Source organism: Diachasmimorpha longicaudata, chromosome 1 (assembly GCF_034640455.1).
Source record: "Diachasmimorpha longicaudata isolate KC_UGA_2023 chromosome 1, iyDiaLong2, whole genome shotgun sequence".
Lineage (NCBI taxonomy): Eukaryota > Metazoa > Arthropoda > Insecta > Hymenoptera > Braconidae > Diachasmimorpha > Diachasmimorpha longicaudata.
The window spans coordinates 5,725,609-5,749,531 of record NC_087225.1 but is presented as its reverse complement, the minus strand read 5'-3'; the positions used below and the strand labels follow the sequence as shown (position 1 = coordinate 5,749,531).

The 23,923-nt window shown below is 36.3% G+C and overlaps 1 protein-coding gene across 7 annotated transcripts; it reads left to right on the top strand.

The window, feature by feature from the left end:
• The first annotated feature begins 636 nt into the window (after positions 1-636).
• LOC135166772 (mitogen-activated protein kinase-binding protein 1) lies at positions 637-23,811 on the top strand. Of its 7 annotated transcripts, none has more exons than XM_064129390.1 (17): positions 637-984; positions 3,935-4,125; positions 10,190-10,281; positions 11,323-11,545; positions 11,852-14,143; positions 14,827-14,898; positions 15,075-15,188; positions 15,607-16,058; positions 16,145-16,286; positions 16,600-16,696; positions 19,318-19,455; positions 19,601-19,749; positions 19,822-20,029; positions 20,120-20,243; positions 20,363-20,544; positions 20,662-20,682; positions 20,757-21,142. In XM_064129390.1, exons 2-17 carry the CDS (start codon positions 4,045-4,047, stop codon positions 20,792-20,794), a joined length of 4,425 nt encoding a protein of 1,474 aa, XP_063985460.1. In that variant the 5' UTR covers positions 637-984; positions 3,935-4,044; the 3' UTR covers positions 20,795-21,142. The 7 variants fall into 7 exon arrangements, with proteins under 7 accessions (XP_063985460.1, XP_063985404.1, XP_063985433.1 ...); XM_064129334.1 differs by lacking the exon at positions 20,757-21,142 and adding an exon at positions 21,162-23,811 and having other exon boundaries at positions 638-984; XM_064129363.1 differs by lacking the exons at positions 14,827-14,898; positions 20,757-21,142 and adding an exon at positions 21,162-23,811 and having other exon boundaries at positions 638-984.
• Positions 23,812-23,923: the final 112 nt, after the last annotated feature.

The following is a 23,923-nucleotide window of genomic DNA, read 5'->3' as shown; positions in this document are numbered from 1 at the left end:
TCAGCCCATGGCACACAGATGCCACTACTTACAAATACTCTATAGCCATGAGGATTCCGTCCGTCGTACAGACAGGTCACTACGTACATTATTTATTTTAAAATAAATGAGGTACTATCGCAATATTCTAAGCTTAGTATAAGCAGCTACAAATCTAGTACAAATGATAGAATGAGTAATAACCGTTGGATAATCTACATACGAATCTTTTTGTCGCTGCCAGCCGCCAGGATCGACGATGCTGTCGCCTACCACCGGGGGGGAGCTTCGTTTGTACTTGTTCAACTGTACAAATGATCAACTGTACAGATAATTTTCAAACGGTGAGAGCACCATTGTGCAGGGATTCAACTGTCAAGACAAAAATGTGGCTGTACATGTGGACCCAGCGCCACATGTACAGCTTAGCTTTTTGTCTCGACAGTTGAATTCCTGCACAGTGGTGCTCTCACCATCTGAAAATTCTGTGTACAGTTGACCATTTGTACAGTTGAACAAGTACGAACGGAGCCCCCCCCTGTTTTGCCCAAAAAAAAGGATCGCCTAATGCAGAGGCTCTCTCTGACGACAGATTGTGGCGCCATCTCCTGCTTGGGATTGCATTACTGAATCATTCATAGACGAGGAAAGGTAAAAGATAAGGAGGAGGGTTTAGTGGTGTTTCTGAGGGCATAAATGTCCATTAGTTGTACAATAGGATAATCGAACAGCTCGTGCAGTCGTCATTTAATCGTTTAGTGTGGTGTAGTGTCGTTTCGGTAAATTGTGTCCACTAGTGTATCATGAAACTCATTTGTACGGAATCTTCAACGTTATCAATTATCATACAATTAATTAAAATTCAGTGCCATACGTCTTGATTGTTTTTTTGTTTCCCGTCAAATCCGTATTGCTCGATAATATCGAATGTGGATTCTAGAACAATAAGCGTTACGTGATTTTTAAACGTTAACAAGTGCTAACCAGGATTTTCCAAAACCACAGGTACACAATGATACAACTATCACTAATATGAAAAGCTTTTTGCAATTGAAAAAATGTTGGTGTACAATGTTTATATACCACATTAATGGTAATCCATATTTGCAACTTTTCTACGCTCTCCAATTGATTTTCCTGATAGAAACCCTATCATGTCGTCGATTAGGAGACACCGATTCTAACCTTCAAGTATTTTCTTCATCTTGTGAACAAACTTAGTAAACTTCAACGATTTAGATACGTTATCGTACAATAATAACAACTTCAGGATCGTGACAGTAAAAATAATACCGTACCCTAAAAAAAATGAGAAGGGGTGAACAAATGCCATGGTGAGGATTCCATTGAATTTGGCACGCATTGATCGACGTGTATCAGGAATTCCAAGTTGTCAAGTAGTAAAATTATTGGCTCTTTTCTCGTTGAAATCAATCAACTGCATAACATGAAAATTCGAAGGTTTGACGTGGTATCTTATCTATTCCTATAATCGTCCATGAAATGATCCGATCGTCTGGTGCCATAATAGAAGTAGAAAAAAAAATACCACCAAAGAACTGAAGTGAGCTCACGTATTCTCTACACGATGACCTTGAACCTCACAGACATTCATAAGACAATGAATAAAAACTGCTCAAAGTGAGAGAAATAGCAATTGGCATTCAATGTAGAATCCAACAGAGTACGTCAATAATTCGTCAGATCCATTGTCTTGTAAAATTATTTGGTTGAAATAATATTTGTTTTTCGCACAAACTCTGCTCTTATGCTTTCACCTTCCATTTTCATCTGCACTGAGAAAAACAATCTAGCATTGAGCAGTTGTATATTTTTTACATTTTTGTTAGTCTGATAAAGAGTTACTGAATTATTCCGAGAAGTGACTGTGAATCACCCCTGTGAAGGTACCGGAACAGTGTCATAAAGGGAGACGAGGAGGTTAATAATGTCTGTAACATATTATGTACTGTTTTGGTACCAGAAAAAAATTTCCGCGCCATTACATTTGTGAAAAATCACATTCGACGATTTAGGCTCAAAGTTTATTACATTTTAGTTGTATTATTTAACAGTTGTGTGATTTTTCTAGGGATGGAATAATTTTGCAATTAACATGAGTGTTGTCGAAAGTCATCAATAAATATGAACGTCCACATGACACGAGACTCTTTGGTCGATTGTTATTGGAAATGGGTTATAAGAAATAATAATTCAATAAGTAATTTTAAACTATTTTATTCTTTATTATTGAACTCAAATAATTATGCTCGGAAGACACGTCCACTGTCCACTCTATACCGATTCCTTAGACGAACTAACTAGGTCTACAAAGGGAAACAACACCCTGGACCTTCCAGTCACATGCTCTCCAAGAGTCCTATTCATTCCACTTTGTCTACATACTTAAAATCAAGCCTAAATATCATACCTCACACTTCTCCGAATTCGAACCCATAAAAATGTCTTTCAACAATCAGAAGAGAATAAGATTGACTTTTGTTCTTTATTTATTTTATGAAAACTCCAACAATTGTAATATCCTAGACATTCACGTTTTTGACTCACCGGCTCCCATTTACATCACTGCTTAAGCAGCTTTTTTCCTCATCTTCAACGGCATAAGTTTCGACCCTACAAGGATTATTTTCGGCTGAAAATGTGTAGAATGCTATCAATGCCATCATCACACTATACATGACTACATATCGATTAAACAGTTCCGTTTTATGTGTAGGGATGAGCATTTTTAGATTAAATCAGATAAGAAAATCAACTTTAGGCGACTGAAGAAAAGGTGCAACATACTTTTTATCTAGGGCTACCTTAAGTACTAAGTACATTGCCATTTACTAGTGGAACAATCTTAGGTATCAAGGACATGTGTACCTACTACGTAGAGCATTCACAAGTATCAAATAAATTTCAGTTGTAAAGTGTTCCATCAGGATTCGAATAAATCAAACTTTTCAGGTCTGAAAATCATGGCCGGAGATTGATTGAGCCCTCAAATTAATGCATTACATCAATATGAATTGCACTAGTGAACAATCGATGTATGAAAAAAGGACCCCGATTCGAGTTCCACAAATGACTTTCCGGCCACAGTTCATCGTTCAGAATAGAATAGATAATTTTGTGATGCACCATTTGTCATGAAGAACGATACATTATGGTTGGTGCCACATGTGATGTGACGCTTGGTTGAGTTCTTGCAGAAGAGAATAGACGAAAAATAATAGTGAAAAAATTTGACTATAACCAGTATCATTGTATAACAGAAAATTACGGAATAATCGATTTTCAACTTCTGAGTCGTTACACCTCTCCACAGAAGGTATCTAGTCGGATGCTAAACGTTGCTACGTCGTCCAGGTGTTTTGGAGGGCGAGGTTGCCAAAAGGTTCCGTGGTACGGAATTAAAAAGCCGTAAATTTAGGATGAGCGAAGAGTTCGATCATGTAAAACTCATCGATGAATAATAATTCAAGATTATAGTTCGGTAGCAGGGGGATTCACTCTCTATTTCCATACGTCAGTTGAAAACAACACGAGATATGACAACGTTGCTCGCCAGAATTTTACTACATAATTGGACGCAACCACGAGCGCTGCGTTTTTCTTCAACCGCACTCCATTAAAACACAAATAAAAAAAATACTCGTCTAACTAAAAACCCTAAACCGTGTTTCATGCGATGAGTAGTTATAGATATAAAAAAAGCTTTTAGCACAAAAATAAATTTAGACTTAAGTATTGTCCTTATTAGTTGAGTTAGGAAGCTCCGGTCGTGTTCATTTTTCTTTTTTGATCTATATTTTTCAATAAAAAAATTGGACAACATTTGAAATTTTGCAGACAGCCTTTCATATTTAGAATTGATGGGATTGATCCATTGGACTACATTTCTACATGCAGTTAATGAATATTAGAATGATATTGAATTATTTTTCAGTGGGTTCCAGCTATAGCGCCATCCTCAACGCATGATGATACTTGGATGGACTGAAAAGGGAATTGTATAGACATTTGAAGGAACTATCCCTTGAAATTTAACGGCAAAATATGGAACCACCATTGACTAGTAAAGTGCTAAGAGCCCCCAATCTTAAACGGGGACAAGAAAACATTAGGATACAAGATCGAGTGAGTATACTACATAATATAAGAATAGTAATTTAACAGGTAGACTTCACCACGTAACTCGTGAAAAAGTAGTTTTTGGCTCATAGGACTCGATCACTCGCCTTCGACATGGGTCATTCCTCGTATGGAAATGTTCTAAAAATTTCAATAATTATATTGGACCAGAGTTTGGTTCTTTAACTAATAGTTAACGTGGAGAATCTCTTTGGAAATTTTCCAGGGAGAATCTATTTAAATTCTACATGATGTCTATATGCATAGAGAAATATCCAGTCAAAATTACGGAACTCAGCTTCGCTTACCGATCAGGAAAGTGACTAGAGAAATTGGAATGACGGTGCCGTAATTTCCCCTGAAAATTCATTCGCAACAGGCGTTCAGGTGCATTAAAACGATCAAAATGATGAAAAATTATGGTTTTTCCAATTTTAGGAGATATTTTATTGGCTGTCTGAATATGCGCGAACGGCTCCGGTGGCCGTGCCGCGTCCGTTATCACTCGAGAACTTCGCGGATGAAGTTTTGAAGTCGTCTTGAACGATTGCCCTCAGCGCACTTGGTTCACTGCACTTAGTCCATTGGTCCCACAATATTAATATTCGTGAAGTTAACTTGTGATTACATTAATATAAATGTGGCTGATTCCTCCGAAAATTGATCATGCACCGCCGTCAGCTGGGAAACATGAGAACCAAATGGCTATTCATCATTGTCGTCATAATCGATGACTTTCTAGAATGTGAAGTAAATGTTTGCAGCTACAGGACGTTGCTCTTCAATACGTCATGCTCTCCCAGGTTTTATGGAGATAATCTAGGGTTAGTCGATGGATTCCGGCATGAAGTGCCATTTTTTTGAAAATCCCCTTGCGCAAATACATAATCAATCACATTATTCTATTTAACCATCAGTATGTGATATAAAAACATGGATAGTGCGAATGATGAAAACTAAGTAACGGTACCTCACACTGATTTGAATTTTCAAATGTGATATTTCTGATTTCCACCTCCATGAATATGAATCAAGCAGGTTTTTTGGAAAAAATATTCCTCAGGTATTGATGGCCCAACGTTTATTGTCAAGAGAAACTACTTCAACCGAACATCACGCGGAGAGCAACACCAACAATCGATGACTCGTACCGTTACTCAGTATGGGACAGGAAATCGTTTCAACACGCGTGTCGGGAAAGATACGCAACTGGGTTCAAAGCCAATAATTCACGTTGAGAAAATGCACCAAACATAGTGGTTCTTTCTTGATTACATATCCGTTTTTTCCGTCTCCACGTAGACTCCCCTAGGACGGAAAAAAACCTGGTGGGTCTGTTGTAGTTAAATAGATCTGTCGAATTACTTTTGATATATGATATGGCATTCAAAAAAGTTTTACACTTGTGGATTTGAGTCCATTTAATCCCGTGGGTTTTAGTAGAAACTCGTTTTCCTAAATTTTTATCTGATTTGGACTTTACGCAATTCGTTTTTGTCATTGGATACCAAAGAATAAAATTAGGTATCTTTTGGTTCCGGAGGGAAATTTAGTTCTTAAACCGTTTTTAGATTTTTAAATTAACTTCCCGATTTATCGGAGGATTTATTTTCATTTTAAATGGATATAAATGAAGCGTGAAATCTGACCTAAAATTTTTGGTAATTTTCTCTTTAATTCTCCTCGATAATTATGGTAATTAAACGCACTCCGTGTAATTAACCGTTTTACACGAAGAGAAATTTTCAGTGAAAATTACAGAACTCACAGTTCGCTCATCGATTATGACGACATTGACGACTTCGTAATTATTCACAGGTAATTTAGATAAAAATTACGTGACAGTTTCGTTCAATTTCTTACATACCAACCATAACTCCGGAATTACGACAAATTTTTATAATTCTTCTGAAATATGCCTCTCTGAACAGACTTGCAATGGGTGGGTGTCATTTAACATATTGGAGAATTGTTACAAAAAAATCGAAAACGTATAAAATAGCGATATTGACATATATTGATATATCACTTTACTTTGATCATATTTTCTAAGGAAATAGTTACGATGAAAACGGAAAATTATTAAGACAATCCATACAACTATGTCTGATGAAGTGCTGTGACCCTTTGAACGCCCAACGGGTACAATCATTTACGTGTGACTGAAGGGCAGAGGGGGAAAAGACATTAGTGAGATAGTGTGTTATAAGAAAAGCATGGCAGCTTACGCACACAACTACAGGATGGTGAAATGTAGGAAAACGTTTGGTCACGGAATAGCTTAAACAATGACACGATAAAAGGGTTTTTTTTTACTACAGATCAGATAAGAAAAATTTTTTTTTCAAAACTAATGCTGAGAGGAATCTAGATTCATCTCGTCTTTTATTGTGGAATATTTATTCCTTCTTGGACATCACACGCAGCGAGAGCTTCATTGATCAGAAATAAATATATCATTATCTGTATGAAAGGGTCCGGCACAACACAATTGTGAATGTATTGTCAAAAACATTAATTTTAATTTTTCACATAATTTGTATATATTTGTAGTTAATGATTAGTGTCGGCTTTTGGGCACTTGTACCAACAATTATTGTAACCGTTTTTATTAGAAGAATCGTAACTTTAACAGTTGTAAAATTCCCTGACACATAAAAAATCCCATTTTCCTCTCGAATATACGTCTACATCGTTTACAAATGAAATGTATCAAGTTTTTCTCGGTTAATTAACGTCTACTTCATTACTTTCCGTGATTTTCCACTGCGAGATAAGAAGATTCGAAAGACGCAATTCTTATGAACATAAGCCAATAAATTCCGGTGTGATTCAAATAGAAAATCAACAATCCTAATGACACACGACTTACCCTAAACTGACATCATCCAATCGGCATCATATTCTCTATTTAATCAACAATTAATACAAAAAATTAACAAAACCCTTTCTTAGATTTTCAAAATCTTTTGCGTGTACCATTCTATGAGACCAGTGTCAGACGAATTTTCCAGCAGAGTAGTTTAATAATTCAGAACTTTCATTTAAATTACACCTGAAATAAAATGATCATTTCCGTCACTTCGAACTTGATGATCACAAGCAAAAAATAATTCACTGTAATGAGAGAATAAAGTTCAAGTATGGTGATTTAATGAATGTACCTGAGTACGCTCATGCATGAGAGTGGGAGAAAACAGTGGGGGATTCCACAAACGTTGGAGAAATACTACAGACTTCAGTATGCAGTTCCACGTCGGGTTTGTTACATGCCACTTCAAATAATTCGTCTCAACTAAACAATACCATAAAAAAATGGAGAATAATCGTGAGTACATATATTGTGAGTGAGTGAATACGTGAGGTGACGAAAATTGAGAAAGAAAAATCAATAAAATAATGGTAGATGGAAGAGTGAAATCATCATTAGAGTTTTCTCCAACAATTCCTATTGTTATTGGTGCACGAGATGTATTAAAAAAAATCGAAAAACATGGCGCTGATGGCACCGCGAAACAGCAACCCATTAATACGGGATAGGGAGCATGTTCCAGCGTACAATGTAAGTTAGAAAGAAAACTCGAACAAATGCATTATTTATCAGCTTATGTAGTCACCTTGAATAATGGTCAACGTCGGATACAACAGAAGAACAAACAGTGGAAAAATGAATTGTCAAGGAAAAAAGACAGACAAAAATGGGTAAAAGAAGAGGAAAATAGTTCAACGAAAAATTGAAAAGGTAAAGATACTGCGCTTCGTGTTGAACTGTATCCAAGAGAAAGGTTTATTATTCCTTTGGCTGCGGGCTGTAGGTTGTTGTGCCTCGGCCTAGTTCCATCATTTCGTTCTTTCCTCGACGATGGTCACTAAATGTGTGACAAATAACATTGAGGAACTCTTCCGCCTTCACGTCTGAAGAACGTCGCAATAAGCTTATCAGAGAGCCTCAATTCCCCTTACAGTTTCGAGTTCGGTTAAGGGAATTGAAAGCCCAATGATTAGCGTGTGTAATCAGGAAGGAGATGGTAAAAATAAATTCTAGAGTTTCTGTGCATATTTGTATTCAACCTACATTGGTAGCCGATTAACTGATGCAGGCATCCCGCTCGATTCTTGAAGTATTCTTTACTGACTTGCAAACGAACGAGCTCATACAACAACGGAATTCATCCACGCGCGATGTAAATAATTGTTTGAACTGTAATATAAGGTGTGGCTCACTTATGAAGAATGTTAATGCACCATTTCAGTGTCATGTTCGTGCAGATCTGTTGGCCATATGAGCTCCCCACAGCCTCATCAATATCATTATTCTGTAATTGATATCTGCTTACCGAGCACATGTGTATATATAATGGCAGTAAAAAATCGTAAAAGACATTTAGCAGGAAGGCATCAATCGAAATTTCAATTTAAAAAATAGGACAAGTCATTTTTTGTTTTGAAATGTGTCTGGATGTCATGCAATTGTTCGACGATGGTTGGATGAACGTTGTTGACATTTTTCCCTTCTACTGTGAAATGTTTTTCTTCCCACAACGTGAACACATGACATTGTCAGTTTTTCCGTCTGCGGATCTTTTCATTGTGATCCGCCCGAACCTGTTTTTAGTGAATTTTTTTAGTCGCATATTTAGTTGATGAGACGTAGTATGGATCCTGAATGGCTATTGTTTATATTTGGGCAAGGAAATTAATGAAATGGAATGGAATGAATAAATTTAGGATTTTGCTGAAATTGAGCATTTTTGAACGATGAAAACCATCTATGGTAAATATACGTCTAGTTGTGTTTAGATTATGCAATGCAGTGGTCTTGAGAAATCACTTATTCACCAGCCCATCCAGATTTTTACATCATCAATCCCCACCTTCATCTTCCATGTACACGTATGTGACTATTTTTGCATAGTTCTGTTTGTCTATATCAGCCTTTTTCACGCCCTCTTTCCCATTTATGGGCAGACAAGTGACGTATGTAGATATGCCAAGTTTTCTCGTCATGAAAAGATTGTACGAAGAACAAAACTAATGTGAGAGGAAAATGCTTTTTGTTATTTTATGTTTATGTTAAAAGACTATGAAAAAGAAGATCCTAACAGTCAAGGCCCCTGAGCGTATGTTGGATAATCATCGTTGAAGTTTCTCGGTTATTTGAATGCTATTTCATCACATTGACGAAGTATATTTCTAATTATATATTCATTAACGATTTATATACCTGTATGAATAAATGGTGTAATAAATACTCTCGTTTCGAAGCATTTTCAACGAAACGACATTGAATTCCATTTAAAGGGACTAAAATTGAATTTTGATTTCTGAAAATTTACACAGTCGTAATTTATCAAGAGTAGAAAAGCACAAATTTCATAATTAACTTTAACATTGTTGAGGAATTATTTCAAAGTTTGTGCAATTCTAAGAATTAAAAATATTCCTGAAAATGTAAACGAGTCTTGAATTGAAGACTCATATTTCTTGCTATTTTGTAGGATGACTTAAAATGCCTCCGGAATAATTCAACTTATATTTTCCATGGATTTATCCATGAAATTATAAATTATCAGATTTCCTTGAAATTTCAGTAGAAATGATACATGAAAATTTGAAACAGTGGAACGTTATCGATTCATCCAACGGAAACGGCTAAAATGTTTCATAAGATTATTTTCGAAAGACACATTTTTTGATGTTTTATCATCCCAAATACTTATCTTCCGTTTTAGTTTCGATTCATCGAGATCTCCAATTCTCGCCTACACAAATTAATGCCCACGTTTTATGAAAATCACCCAGAGACGCGTATCGAATATGACATCAGCCTACAGGTTTGAAATATTTAAACCTTGAAGCATTGAGAGGGCCACACGCTGCTGATATTTCTTATAATGTACATTTCTATGTACTGAGAAATATAATTGCATGATAATTAATTTACATTCGATTGTAACTCGACACGAACGATTTTCAACGACATTAATTTAAAATTAACGTTAATTAACGATTTAAATAGGGCGTTTCAGCGAAAGAGTATATGAAATAAAAACATTTCGATTTGTTACAGATCAAATTAGAACGGGTGCTGGGCGTGACTGTATCGAGTAACGCAGCACTCGATTGCGACACAACAAGTGACCTAGTCGCCTATCCTGCGGGGTAAGATCCATTTTTATCAACATAGCAATGTTCAACTTCCTTAGATTCTTGAATTATGCTAATTCAAAGATATCTGCAACGTTCGAAAACTCAGTTCACTCCTTGCATTTGTTACTCCATACCAATGGATAATTTCACTGAAGTGTTAACTTAAATATGAAGTCAAAGTTATAAACTCTAGAAAGTCAGTTAACTATTCTTTAATTATTCTGGAAGAAAAAGAAAATCTCCGTCAAAAATTATCTTAATTACTTTCATCCAAGGAAATTGACTTGGATGAATAATTAATCCAACTTTCTTACTCACAACTTAGAAGAACTGGGTGCAGCGAGGTCGTGTGAAAAGCTCTCGTGATTTCTCCTTCCTTTCGTGACCTAGTTAATTGATGCGAATCATGGTAAATTTGACCGGATAAACATATCAATTTTTATCGATGGGATTACTAAATGTACTCATTTTTGGAATAATCTCAGTTTCCTCATTTCCCCCTGAAGTGGGCTTTTCATTACTTGTCTTGTAATAAAAAAGAAATTTTCTAACGATTAAAAGTCATCACAGACAAATTATATTTATCGTTGTGCATTGAATCTGATGTATTCATTGACCACAACGGGATCGAAAACCTCATGGAGAAAGCCGAGTATTGAGATCTACGATGTAAAGATATTTTACAACATTCAGCGATTGAATTACTTAACAGTATCAAAGATAAAAAGTCGACGATACCAGAGATGACTCTTCAATCCTTATTCGTCGATCATAGTCTATTCCTTCGTGAAGAGAAATTATTACTATAAAAAAATTATTCGTCGTTTGAATTCGTAACATTTGTAGCATTTCTTGAAAGCAAGTGCAAGTCTCACGTGTATTGAAAAAAAAATCCTGCGACGAGGAAAGAACAATAGTTTGTGGAACGTTGCAAATTACCCACGCAAGTACCTCACGAACGCTATTAACACACAGTTCAATTCCAGATATTCTCAGCTTCCTACAAGAGAAAATAATTACACTAATATTTGTCATTTTGTAACGAAATTTCAGATGTACTGTTGTGCTATTCAATCCCCGAAAGAATACCCAAACGCACGTTTTGAATGGCTCTCGAAAAACTGTGACATCCCTGGCCCTATCCGGAGATGGTCGACTATTGGCGACGGGTGAATGTGGTCATACACCTAACGTCCGTGTATGGGACATATCAGATCCTCGGAATGCCATTCAAATTGCCGAGTTTCCCAGTCACAAATACGGAATAAATTGTGTCGTAAGTATTCCCATGGCTTATCATTAGTTTCTGAGGTGTCTTGTCGGGCAAGAGCGCCTATTTACGGCAATTCAAGAACTGCTTTTTCGTCTTTAAGTTGAAATTAGTGGAGTAATACGGGTGTTGTCATCCTTAGATAGTAACGAAGGCGACTTTTTTTTACTTAAGAGTTTCTTGACTCCAAAGCATCACCAGAAATAAGAGCATTGAATATGAAATGATGAAAATATGATTCCTCATTTTCTATTCAGCACAATTTATTAATAGTGTAGAATACAATGGGATTTTTTTGTCTTTATTTTCTAGGCATTTTCACCGAGCAACAAATACGTTGTGTCCGTTGGTTCTCAACATGACATGATCGTCAATGTCTGGGACTGGCGGAATAATGTAAAGGTCGCATCAAACAAAGTCTCGAGTAAGGTGAAGGCCGTATCGTTTGCGGAAAGTGGTAATTATTTTGTGACCGTTGGCAACCGACATGTTAAATTTTGGTATCTCGAGTACTGTCGAAATGCTAAATATCAAGAGCCAGTACCTCTCATGGGTAGATCAGCAATATTGGGTGAACAACGTAACAATGATTTTGTGGATGTTGCTTGTGGTTGTGGAGAAATGGCGGATTCGACCTATGCAATAACAAAAACCGGTCTTCTATGTGAATTCAATAATCGTAGATTGTTGGACAAGTGGGTAGAATTAAGAACAACAAGTGCCAATTGCATAGCAGTGGGTGAAAAATCTATATTTATTGGCTGTGCTGAAGGCATAATAAGATGTTTTTCACCAACAACACTACAGTTTATAACAACATTACCGAGAACTCATTATCTTGGTGTAGACGTTGCTCAGGGACTGTCGATAGATCATATGTCACAACATCCATCAAATGCACGATATCCCGATGCAATAGCACTCGCATTCGATGAACAAAATAATAAATTAACTTGTGTCTACAATGATCACAGCATTTATGTCTGGGACATACGTGATATTCGGAGAGTGGGAAAATCTCAATCATTTCTGTATCATTCGGCTTGTATTTGGGGAGTGGAAATGTATCCCAGTGGTAATGAATCAGTAAATTCTATGCCACCTGGTTCTTTTGTTACCTGTTCAAGTGATGATACAATTAGAATTTGGAATCTTGAGAAAGATTTGCCACCCGATGATACTTTGTACAATCGTAATATATACAGCAATGAATTGCTTAAAGTGCTTTATGTTGATCCTGAATTGACGTATCTCAAAGATTTAGATTTAGCAGCGGCGGGTACGACAGATAAAAATGACTCTTCATATGATTCACGTAATGGTGTACGATCGATTAGAATAAGTCCAGATGGTAGACACTTAGCATCGGGTGATAGATGTGGAAATATTCGAATACACGATGTATCCACATTGGATGAAACTTGTGTAATTGAAGCTCACGATGCTGAAGTATTGTGCTTGGAGTATTCGAAATATACAAAATTTCCCTCGGAACTACCAAGACTCCTAGCTAGTGCCTCTAGAGATCGTTTGATCCATGTATTCAATGTCGATGAGGGCTATGATTTCCTTCAGACTTTGGACGATCACAGTTCTTCAATCACTGCTGTTAGATTTTTCAATCAAAGCGATAAACTTCAAATGGTTTCGTGTGGAGCTGATAAGAGTATTATTTTTCGTCAACTCCAAGGTACACCTGGTGGTTCACCTCAATTCTCAAGGGGTCACAATGTTGCGGGTAAAACGACCCTCTATGATATGGAACTTGATTCCGGCCAAAAACATATTTTAACTGCTTGCCAAGATAGAAATATTAGAGTATACAGTGCTGCAACTGGTAAACATAATAAAACATTTAAAGGTTCTGTTGGAGAAGATGGATCATTGATTAAGGTTGTTCTTGATGCTTCGGGAATTTATGTTGCAACATCATGCACAGACAAAACCTTATGCGTTTACGATTATTATAGTGGTGAATGTATGGCAACAATGCTGGGACATTCTGAATTAGTGACGGGACTGAGATTTAGTCCAGATTGTAGACATTTAGTTTCAGCCAGTGGTGATGGCTGTATATTTGTCTGGAAAGTACCACATGATATGGTAGTGACAATGCAAGCACGATTAGCTCAACAAGCAATGAGAGCTGGAAAAAAAAATCCCACACCAAATGATAGTGAACAGTTGGAGCAGGAAACATTTGGCTCACCACCACCTGAATTTTTAGAACCAAACGCTAACTCCACGATGCAGTCCCTCATTGATTATCGATTCAGTGTTGGACAATTACCACAGTGGGCTAAAAAACAGATAAACACAAGTACCAGTGCAACTGAAGAATCCATTGGATCATCTGGTGTGAGATCATTGGGTGTTGACATGCCAAAAGGACGATGGGCCCAAAGAGTTCAACAGGCTGATGGAATTACAGTTAAATCTGTGTATGACAGTGATGAAATTATACCATTTCCACCTCCCCGCGGTGCCATAGATTCGGATGGTGGAGGTGGAGGCCTTGGTGGTTCTAAAGATAGTTCAATTGATAGTGGTACCGAGACTAAGTGCAGCAGTGATTATCGTAGAGAGACAATGACGATCAAGAGGGTGAGTTTTGGCAATTGTTTCTTTCTTTCGTCTTTACATTTCAATAATAAAATTATTCTATACTCATAGAATAAATATTTATTCTCACATATCGTGCGAGATGTTCCCAAAAGGTTGCGTAAACGTTTTTTTCTCGAGTTTTTGGAATTTCAACCAAAAGATCTTATGAACTCATTCCTCGGTACTATGAAATCTCCACTTTGTCAGGAAAATTTGAGATATATGGGGCATAGAAAATACTCAAATATAATCAAAAACTTGTTTTGTCGAATTGATGTGATTAGATACATAAAATAGCTATCCATCCGGGTTCGTTTCGCTACTGATATGTTTTTTCTTCTCCGAACCATCTCATCGTTTGACCTATCCAGCATATGTTACCACTACCATATAGAATTTCATAAATAAATCCCGCTGGGAAATCAATTTCCACTGGAGCTTTTGTTTGAACAACTCAATACAATTTATAGAACTACTCAATAGCCAAGCCTAACACGACCACATTTTTAAGTATCATCAACTCAATCACTCGTTGATTTTAAATTACATTTGCTATATATTAACCAAAGGTAGAATTGAATCCAACCAAATGAATATTTAAATGTTGAAACATCTTTATTTCAATGAACAATTCATTTATAGCTTGAGTTTACTCATAACGCTTCTTCATAACTGCCCTTTAGGATGATGGCGAGTTCAGTAGTTTCCAACCGTGCCCTGATAGTTACAGAGAATTGGTGGATGATTCGAAACAGGTACTAACCCGTCCTCATATTCATTATACATATATTTTAACACATGTGAATCCTCTCGAACCTTTTCCGTAGAAATTAATTAATCTCTTCACTATCCACATCCCTCTAGAATTTTTTTTTATTCTATTTTTTTTTCTATCCTAATCTCTTTTTCATTTCACCTCCCAACGCGATAGATGAAGGGTGGCAACGTAACAGTAACTAGAGGTAACAATGACACGGAGTTCATACGGCAATCGAGAACACGGCACCACACTGATGATAGCAGTTTTGGGAGTTTGAAGTTTGAGGTATTAATCGAACTGATTCATTGTAGTGAATTTTCCGTTAAATTAAATGATTTCGAAAAACTTCTCATCTACATTTCCACTCTGTACTATGTAGTATGTTATGGAGACAATCCTTGTAATTAATATCAACTCTCAAAGTCCCACTTTTCACGTAGAAGAACGAAGTTGAAATTATGATGGAGATTTTGGGTAAAAAGAGGTCCTCTTGGGGGTTAGTGAGAAAAAAGTTGTCATATAGCAATGTCAATACACGCATGCATATATTTCTCCCCCTCCTCCATTCCTCGTCTCTATATAGAGCTGCGATTTTCAACCCTTTCGATACGAAGAGAAAACTCAGGGAATTTTCATACGAAAATTCAGGGAAAAATTTTGATTGTGGTTTTAAATAGAATTTCGTTTTCTTTGCTCAAACTAGGACCATGAGAGTACGGAACACGATGGTGATATAGAAGATTATTCTGAGGGTGAAAATGGTACAACGAGCTCCGAAAAATCGCACCATCATCTCGTATATTATCCACCGACAGAAGATATTGTTTCAAACCAGTTTAAAGTCAATGCCATGGATGTGGAAGAGCTTCGACGATCTCAAAGGCGGAGTAAGAAAATACGTACGACTGAAACTGGACGTAATGAGTTGGCTTCAGGAAGTCAAGATGATTCAGATTCCGAAGGTGGCATTTCAACTCCCAGTGCAGAGCGTAATCCACTGTCAATGTTGTCTGAGACTAGTTCAGAAGGTTTCGATCAACTTGCTAATCAAAGTCACCGCGAGAAGTATTTGAAAAATGCTTTTGAGTCACTTAGTGGAGCTGATGAACCTACAAATCGGAAGAATACAAGTATTAGTGCGCAATTCCATGGAAGGTAAAAAAATAATGAATTACTGATAATTTTCAATGAATATATTGAAAACAAGATCGTAAGAAGGAAATTCTTATTTTTCTTTGTAGGAATAGTGGTGGAGATGGGGTTAAGAGCCGCACCCCACCCAAGATTAATGTTCCTAACAATCCGAAGAAGGATGTCAATGTAACGAAAAATCGAGAAGAGCTCAAGAGACGCATTGAAGAGACCAGAAAGAAATTACAAAGTGTACGTACACTGTCTACATTAATATAAATTTGTTTCAATTTCTCTGGCCTTGAAATAGACATGAGGTTATTAATTTTTCACTTGGGAAATTGAAGTACAATCGTTTATAACCAATTAACATCCTCATTGGTAAATTATAGTTTCTGCACGGGTTCACACATCTTGTTCAAGTATTGGTATTTCATAGGTCGGAGACTGGAACAGTTTTTTACTGTCACAGGCACTTAGATCGAAAAAATAAACTCCCTGGAAATCGTAATGCTTTTTTTAAAAAACTGAAATTAATGTATGATTGTTATTGTATGATAAACAGGTCGGCTACAAGTCATCATTAAAATCAAGTCAAAGTATTTCGGATCTGAGTAGTCACATACCGCATCGTCATCATCGACAGAACCGGATCGGAACAGGTAACCTTTCGTCAGCCCAAGCAATTCGTTATGCAATACCGACTAACCCCATTAAACCTCAATCGAAGAATCAAAGTGTTCAACTAAAACCTGAACTATATACTAAAAATACAAATTCAACTCCTTACATAATTCACGAGCCAATTCAAAAAATCATTCCAAAAAGTCAAACAATGTCAAGTATAAATGAGCAAATATGTACGAATCGAAATCGCCCACTGACGCTGACGCTGAAGAAAACGGAAAAGTATCAGTTATCTCTAAATAAACCGAATCAGTCACTCCCGGACTCACCAGTTTGTGAGGAATTGAAAATATTGAAGAAAAGATCTACAAATAGTGCAAATAGCTTCACAAAATTTGCACAAAAACGTAGATCTTGCAGTTATTTTATTGGTCTCAATGATGATTCGGAAAATTGTCAGCAGATCACTAAGTCCTTTGAAAGTTTGCCAGCCATGAACGAACCAGTACCCAATACTGGGAATGATGACGGTAATTTTAGTGATGATTCATTAGAGAGCGAATATATAAAACCACCCAGGAGATGCATCAGTGAATATCAAATAAATCTAAATACGGATCCTCATGTTGATTCTAAAAATTGTCTAAGTCTGATAAGACAGAAAATGACGGCGTCACAGGAGAGTATTTTGTCCGACGCATCTATCGAAGATTTTGATTGCATTCAATATGAAAATGGTAGACATTCCAGTGCCAGTTTTTTTCTTTCGCGAAAAAAAATGCATGGTGCACGAAGCCAGGAGAGTGTTCTCACCGACGGTACTGAGGATTATCAGACATTTCCATTACATGAGAATGAAGATCACCGAAGTACTGAGAGCGTATTATCAGATGATTCTGATTCACTAGTGAAGTCGGCACCCCTTGAGATGCTATTCGATTCTCATTATAAAAGAAAACGACAAAATTCGGAAACCTATAACGCAAATCCCAAGTATCAAACTGAAAACAATGACGCAGATAATAAAAATTCAAAGATATTAATGGCAAATCGATCAGTTTTTCGATCGAAATCACTTCAGGACACGAGATTGAGTACAGCAAAGTCTCCTATTAATTATACTGAGGAAAATTTCAGGCCTAATCAAAAGTGTATCTATTACGAATTCAATGTCGATAATACAAACGAATATGATACAAAAACTAGAAACCCCAGATCGGAAATTGGACGGAGCTATAGCCTTCGAATTCCCAAAGCCCCACAATCTACGTTGATACTCGATGATTTTGTGCCTCACAAGCCACCGAAACCCACGCGAACTTTGTCGAGAGCACAGAGTTTGAAAAATCGGACAAGGCCCACTTGGACTAGATACAACATTGATGGCTATTCAAAGCCATTGGCTGAGTTAGATAATGCGCATAACAAAGATGATTCTGAAGTTCCAAAGGATGTGTTGCAAAAAAATACTACTGAAGATTTACAAAAAACCCCTCAAGAAACCCAGTCTTCTACGCATCTTAAGAATATTGCGGTGATTTCGAGCAGAATTCACAACTCGGATCAGCTTATCATTGATAAAATAGAACGACAATTTGAACGATTTGAAAGCCAAGTGCCCACAAAAGACACCGAAAACTATGATTCTTTGGAAGCAAATGGAATGTCGTCAGCTGATGTATCAACGTCAGATTCACAAACTCCCGATTCAAATCGTGAAATTGAAAAGAAAAGTGGTAATATTAATACAAATATGGATATAAGAATTACACGGGCTATCGAGGGAACAGTTAAGCTTTTATCGAAGGAATTTGAAAGTTTAGTACGACGAGAACAGTATTTTTCGAATAAAAAAAAATCATGGCATATTCAGTCAAAGGAACATGAGTATTTCAGTAGAATGGAAAATGAAAGAGGTGGAGGCTTCATTATGAAGCACGATAATCGACGTAGTTCTGGAGGTGAAGACAGTGATTGTGCAGTAGATAAGTCAATGTTGGAATCAGGTTCATCGACAACAGGTTCGAGTTGTACTAACTCACCTAAGAAAATATGGCCACCGGCATCAAGATGCCAATTGAAGTGGACTAATACACTGCTACCTCTAAGTCATAGTATTCTACCATCTAAACATCACTTTGCCACAGGTATTAATAATAGCCAAATAAAGTCGATGTCTGAAATACTTTAATTTTCAACATTTTGATGTTATAAAGTATTGTTTTGTACAAACTATGCACGTGGCTTAGTACTAGATGAGCAATTGTGCATTTACGTGGAGCGAAGATCATTTTCATATGTGGACTCAGTGAGACACAGAAATTATTGCACAACGAGAGATAGTTGAAGGAATTCGTATATATTATTTTTCCGGCTTTTTCATTCTCATACAGCATGAGCATGTTTATTATCATTTATCTTGATCCTCATTTTGACGACTGTGAATTTGTACAACTTGTTCGTTAGTGAAATGAAAGGACATGACCTGAAGTTTAGTAGAGAGACGAAAAAAACGTAGATTCCCAGACGAAAATGTGAACACGTTCAGTTCTTTCAATCCTATCCTATCCAAAAATCATTCCTTGATTTCCTTTACTAACACTTTTAGATTTTAAGTGTAAAAAGTAGTAGCATGTGCATTGCGTGTTGTCGACAGTTACGGGAACGAGAGGTGATACTTCAACGAATTTCAACCACGAGGATGGCGATGAGAGCAGTGGTATGAGACGTGCCTGTTCCTTGAGTGATTTGTCTGTCAACCCGTCCAACAGGTTACTGCATGCTCCGATACGAGGTATCTGTTTGTTTTTTTTTTTGCATCTTTACCTTTCTTTTATTATTATAAATATTTCAGTCTTCCATCACATTGATTACATGATTGTAAACTTTAAAATTACGTATCTGCCTTGAACTCCAAATGTTCATGAACAAAATTACAGTTTCAGGTAAGACGTCAGTAAAAAATTCGAATCAATTGAAAAATTCTTCTGGAAATGCTACTTCTGGATCAATGTCTTCTCGATATGGATCAAGTAAAATACATTCAAATCATATGACGCGAAGTAGTAGTGTTGGAGTTTTAAATCAAGTAAGTTAATTTCAGACATTTGAATAATAAAATAAATGTAAAAGCATTTAACAGTTGTCTGTTTCATTACAGCAAAGTGATTCAGAATCGGACGCCGGCATAACTTCGGGTGGAAGACACTGGTCAAGTCAAGCTCAGAGTAACCGCATGACTGGTTTGATGAGGCCCACGATCAGTTCACAAAATAAAATCAATTATCAAACCAAGCACAATTCAAATTCGAGTAATAATCTACCAATGGTATTAAGAAGACGCGGCATGCAAAGTTCTTACTCAAGTGGTAAACTTTATTTCTCATTGTTGTTATTGGATTTATCAATACTTGATTACTGAAATTCATTTGGTCATATATGTTCTGCTATTTCCACAGTTAATCTAAGTCAAGTTGGTAATCAGGAGGATTCGAGTTCCGAAGATACTTCGTCGAACGGTAATAGTGTAAAACCTATGCTGCCTCCTAGACCAAAGAGCATCAACATAGAACCTCCTTCTAGGTAATTACCTTCTCTATTCAGATGTAGCGACTTTTTGCCATTTCCAATCAACCAGTAAATTCTCATAAAGGTGACTAATTTGGTGAGTTAATAATCACTGCAATTGTTGTTATTTATAGTTTGAATCTTATTCCGACGATTCGACGATCTGCATCAAACGCAACGATAGCAAATGGTAGAGCAGTGAGTTCAATCGCTCAAGGTGGCCCAAGGCTCTCTAGTCGAAAGCAATTGGATCCCAGTCCACAAGAACTTCCTGTTAAAGATACTGACCAGACCATCGACGTTGCTAGTGTTGAATGTGAGTAGTACCATTTTAAACAAAGTTCCTCAATTTAATTGAGGCAGAAATATTTCTTTCTCCTGAACTAATAATTTTTCATAAACGCACCACTAAAAATCATGTTTGCCATTGCAGTGGACACTGATAGAAAACTAGGTAAACATCCATTTCACAATGCATACATAATCATTCCCTATTCAATTATAATGTCAAAATGTATTTGAGGAAAGTTGCATGTGATCCCACTCGCGAATGCATGACAGTTTAAGCCATTGAACGGCGAATTATGGAGATGTGAGTGAAGTGAGGGTCTCTTAGGGTGGTGGATCCCCATAAGAGAAGCACAGAAGTTCACGCAGGCTATTGCCCGTTGGTGAAACATGAGAAAATGCTTAATCATCGGAGGAATTAACAATTCAGAACAAAAAACTCACCAATTAATACTGGACTTTATCAATAAGTGTTTGAATATTCCTTGAATGCTGCACGACATAATAGTTTAAATACCAAACCCATTCGGGAGCAGATTGTTCATTTATTATCAACAATAACTACACTCAGTTATTTAAAACATCTCATTCACTACTTATTATACCATTCATAAATCTTTTTTTAACCAAATGATATATTTTCAGTATCGCCACACCTCTGCAATACAATAGCAGACGAATTAACTCGCACTGCTGACAATGTTGTCCAACTCTACAAAAGATTAACGATGGATCATGCCGGAAACTCGTCAGGGGAAATTATTGACCGAGACACAATGTTACGTGGTTTAGAGTCATCAGTCAACGAAGCAATGAGGACACTGCGCCTAGTTGCAGCCGAAGCGAGTAACAAAGATACAAATATTGAAGGCCAGTTGCCAACAAACGAGGCAACAGAAACCTTTCAGGAATTATTGGCCGGTCACGATCAAGGTAGAGTCGTTAACATGATGCAACAATATTCGGATATGCTATTGAGTATGATGCAACAGCGAATGGGTGGTGCACAGTCCAATCATGCTTAAATATTTATTACCTTCGATAGGATAGAACATCGTAGGAGAATTGAAATAGTCGAAGATGGGATTGGATGATTTTTTAATGTATTTCTGTGAGCCATGGAATTAGGGTCGAAGGGATGAATGATTTGATTTTACTCCAAATATCGCCGAAACTAACGAAGGAAATTGAACAAATCTCATCTTACACTAGAGCCGGGAATAAGCACTTTATAAATTTTCTGAATAATTACGGTTTTACAAGAGATTTTGAATTATTTAGAGTCGAAAACATGTCGCTTTTTTCCCAGTTTCCTTAATATTCATAACAACGATGGTTATGGTCGCCCTGGTGCATTGATCGTGTTGTCACAGCCACAGTAATTCTTGTTCAAATTGAATGAATGAACTTAAATGATAATTCATAATTTCTAGTAGTGAAAGACCCCATGGTTGCTAATATACTTCTCTGAAAAATTGAGATAATTGAAGAATTGTAATGCCGTCGAGCGATAAGCCAACAAAATGCCAATTACTAAAGACTCATACTAGATTTATATAGAACATAATAGGTGTATATCGATTATCATATTAGTGTCTTCTTAATCGTTTATGTAACCAAAGGCTGTTTGTAATTACAATGTGTTAGTCGAAAATAAAATTATTCGATGAAAATGTGAAGAATTGAACAGAGTTTCAAGTACATCATTATATGCTGATGAGATCAAATGAACTCACTTAATTCATTGATACGCGTCAAGTTAGTGAGATAGTTTAAATGCTTATATTATCTCGGAGAGTGTTTGTCGGTGGTTAGCGAACGATCTCCATTTTTTTTTTCTTCATTCACTTCGTTAGTTTCGTGGAAGGAATGGGCTATTTTCCGTTGTTCGCCCTGAACGAAAATCAGTAAGGGTTAGAAATTACATTCGGTTGATTTTTACATTAAAAAAAAGGCATTTTTGTCTTTGATTTTGGGTCCACTTTACCTTTGTTTTTGTCTCTTGTTTAAGTGCAAAATTAGTTTCGTTTGTTTATAAAAAATGATGATCTTTTAATTGAAATACAATTTTTCCGTACGGCTATGCACTTTTCCCGTCCGGGGATTGGTACGAGCCCTTCCTTGAACTCGAAAAAGTTCCAATCGCTACGGATAAATATCGTCCATGACAAGACAGAAACCCTCATGGCACTCGTGCTGAAAATACTATTCTGAGCATTTCGTTATGGAGTTGGTATATTTTTTCGCATTTCCCAAATACGTTGAGGCCGACTGGATATAAAAAAATGCGGGACTAAAAAAATAATGGCTTGTCTTGGAATAAAATATTGCAATAGTATAGTTCGATACGATTGCGACGGATTTTTTGTCGGTGCATGTGTCAAGTATAGTTTTTACATTGGTGTTACATTCGACGAATGACCCTTTATATTTCCAAGCAAGGAGGATGTCCCAGTAGCTGACTCTGACAGGAAAAAAAATCGCCTGTATTTATGACACAAGTTAAGTACCTTTCAAACTATGGCATCTTGATGCTCATTGAATAGAAAATCAATTTTCTTATCTTAGTTAAAAAATCAAATTACTCAGAGAATGTGACACCAGTATAAGCAACAAATAATGTAACGCAGAAGTATTATCAGAAAAGATTGTCAAAATTATTAATTTCTTTTACATTACTGTTCTATGTTTTTTTCTTTATGAACTATTTTGTATAATTCACCTGTTTTGATGTGCCATTTATTAAGCCGAACACTTCTGTGTAAAAGTTAATCGTTTTGTTGAGAACCGAGACGTCATTCTAAATTAAATTTTTGCTCATAAGTTATTCTCGATATTTGTTATGTAACAATAAAAATGGAGACAATTATTAGTTACTAAAAATGAATTCTCGATCGAGCTGTTTATTAATCTTTATAGGAGAGTAAAAATGGAGAAAGGAAAATGTTCAGAGTATTTTTTTTGTCCATTTGTTATTCTCATGGTAATACACATTTAACGTGATATACGTCACTAACTAAAATCATAAATGAGTGTTCGAAATTGATATTGACTTATGCATTTTGTAATTTGTATTTTACATTAATAACGGAGTAGTACCAGAATGTAGACTAAAAAACTTATTTAGGAGAAATAATTATTCGAATCTCAAAAATTTTGGTCAATCGTCTTATAATCACAGATGATGGATGTTCTATATTCATTGTAATAATTGCCAAAAAAGAGTATATTTTTAATCCTAAGCAGAAACATAATGTTTGATGAAGTTCTTTTAATAAAATATGCAAAAACAAAACATTTGTGATGTAAATCCTTTTATTTATAGTGAATATAGTAATATAATATGTGGAATCATTTTTAATTACTTTATCTTGATGAGATGGGGGAGAGAAGGTTACGTGGGAAGA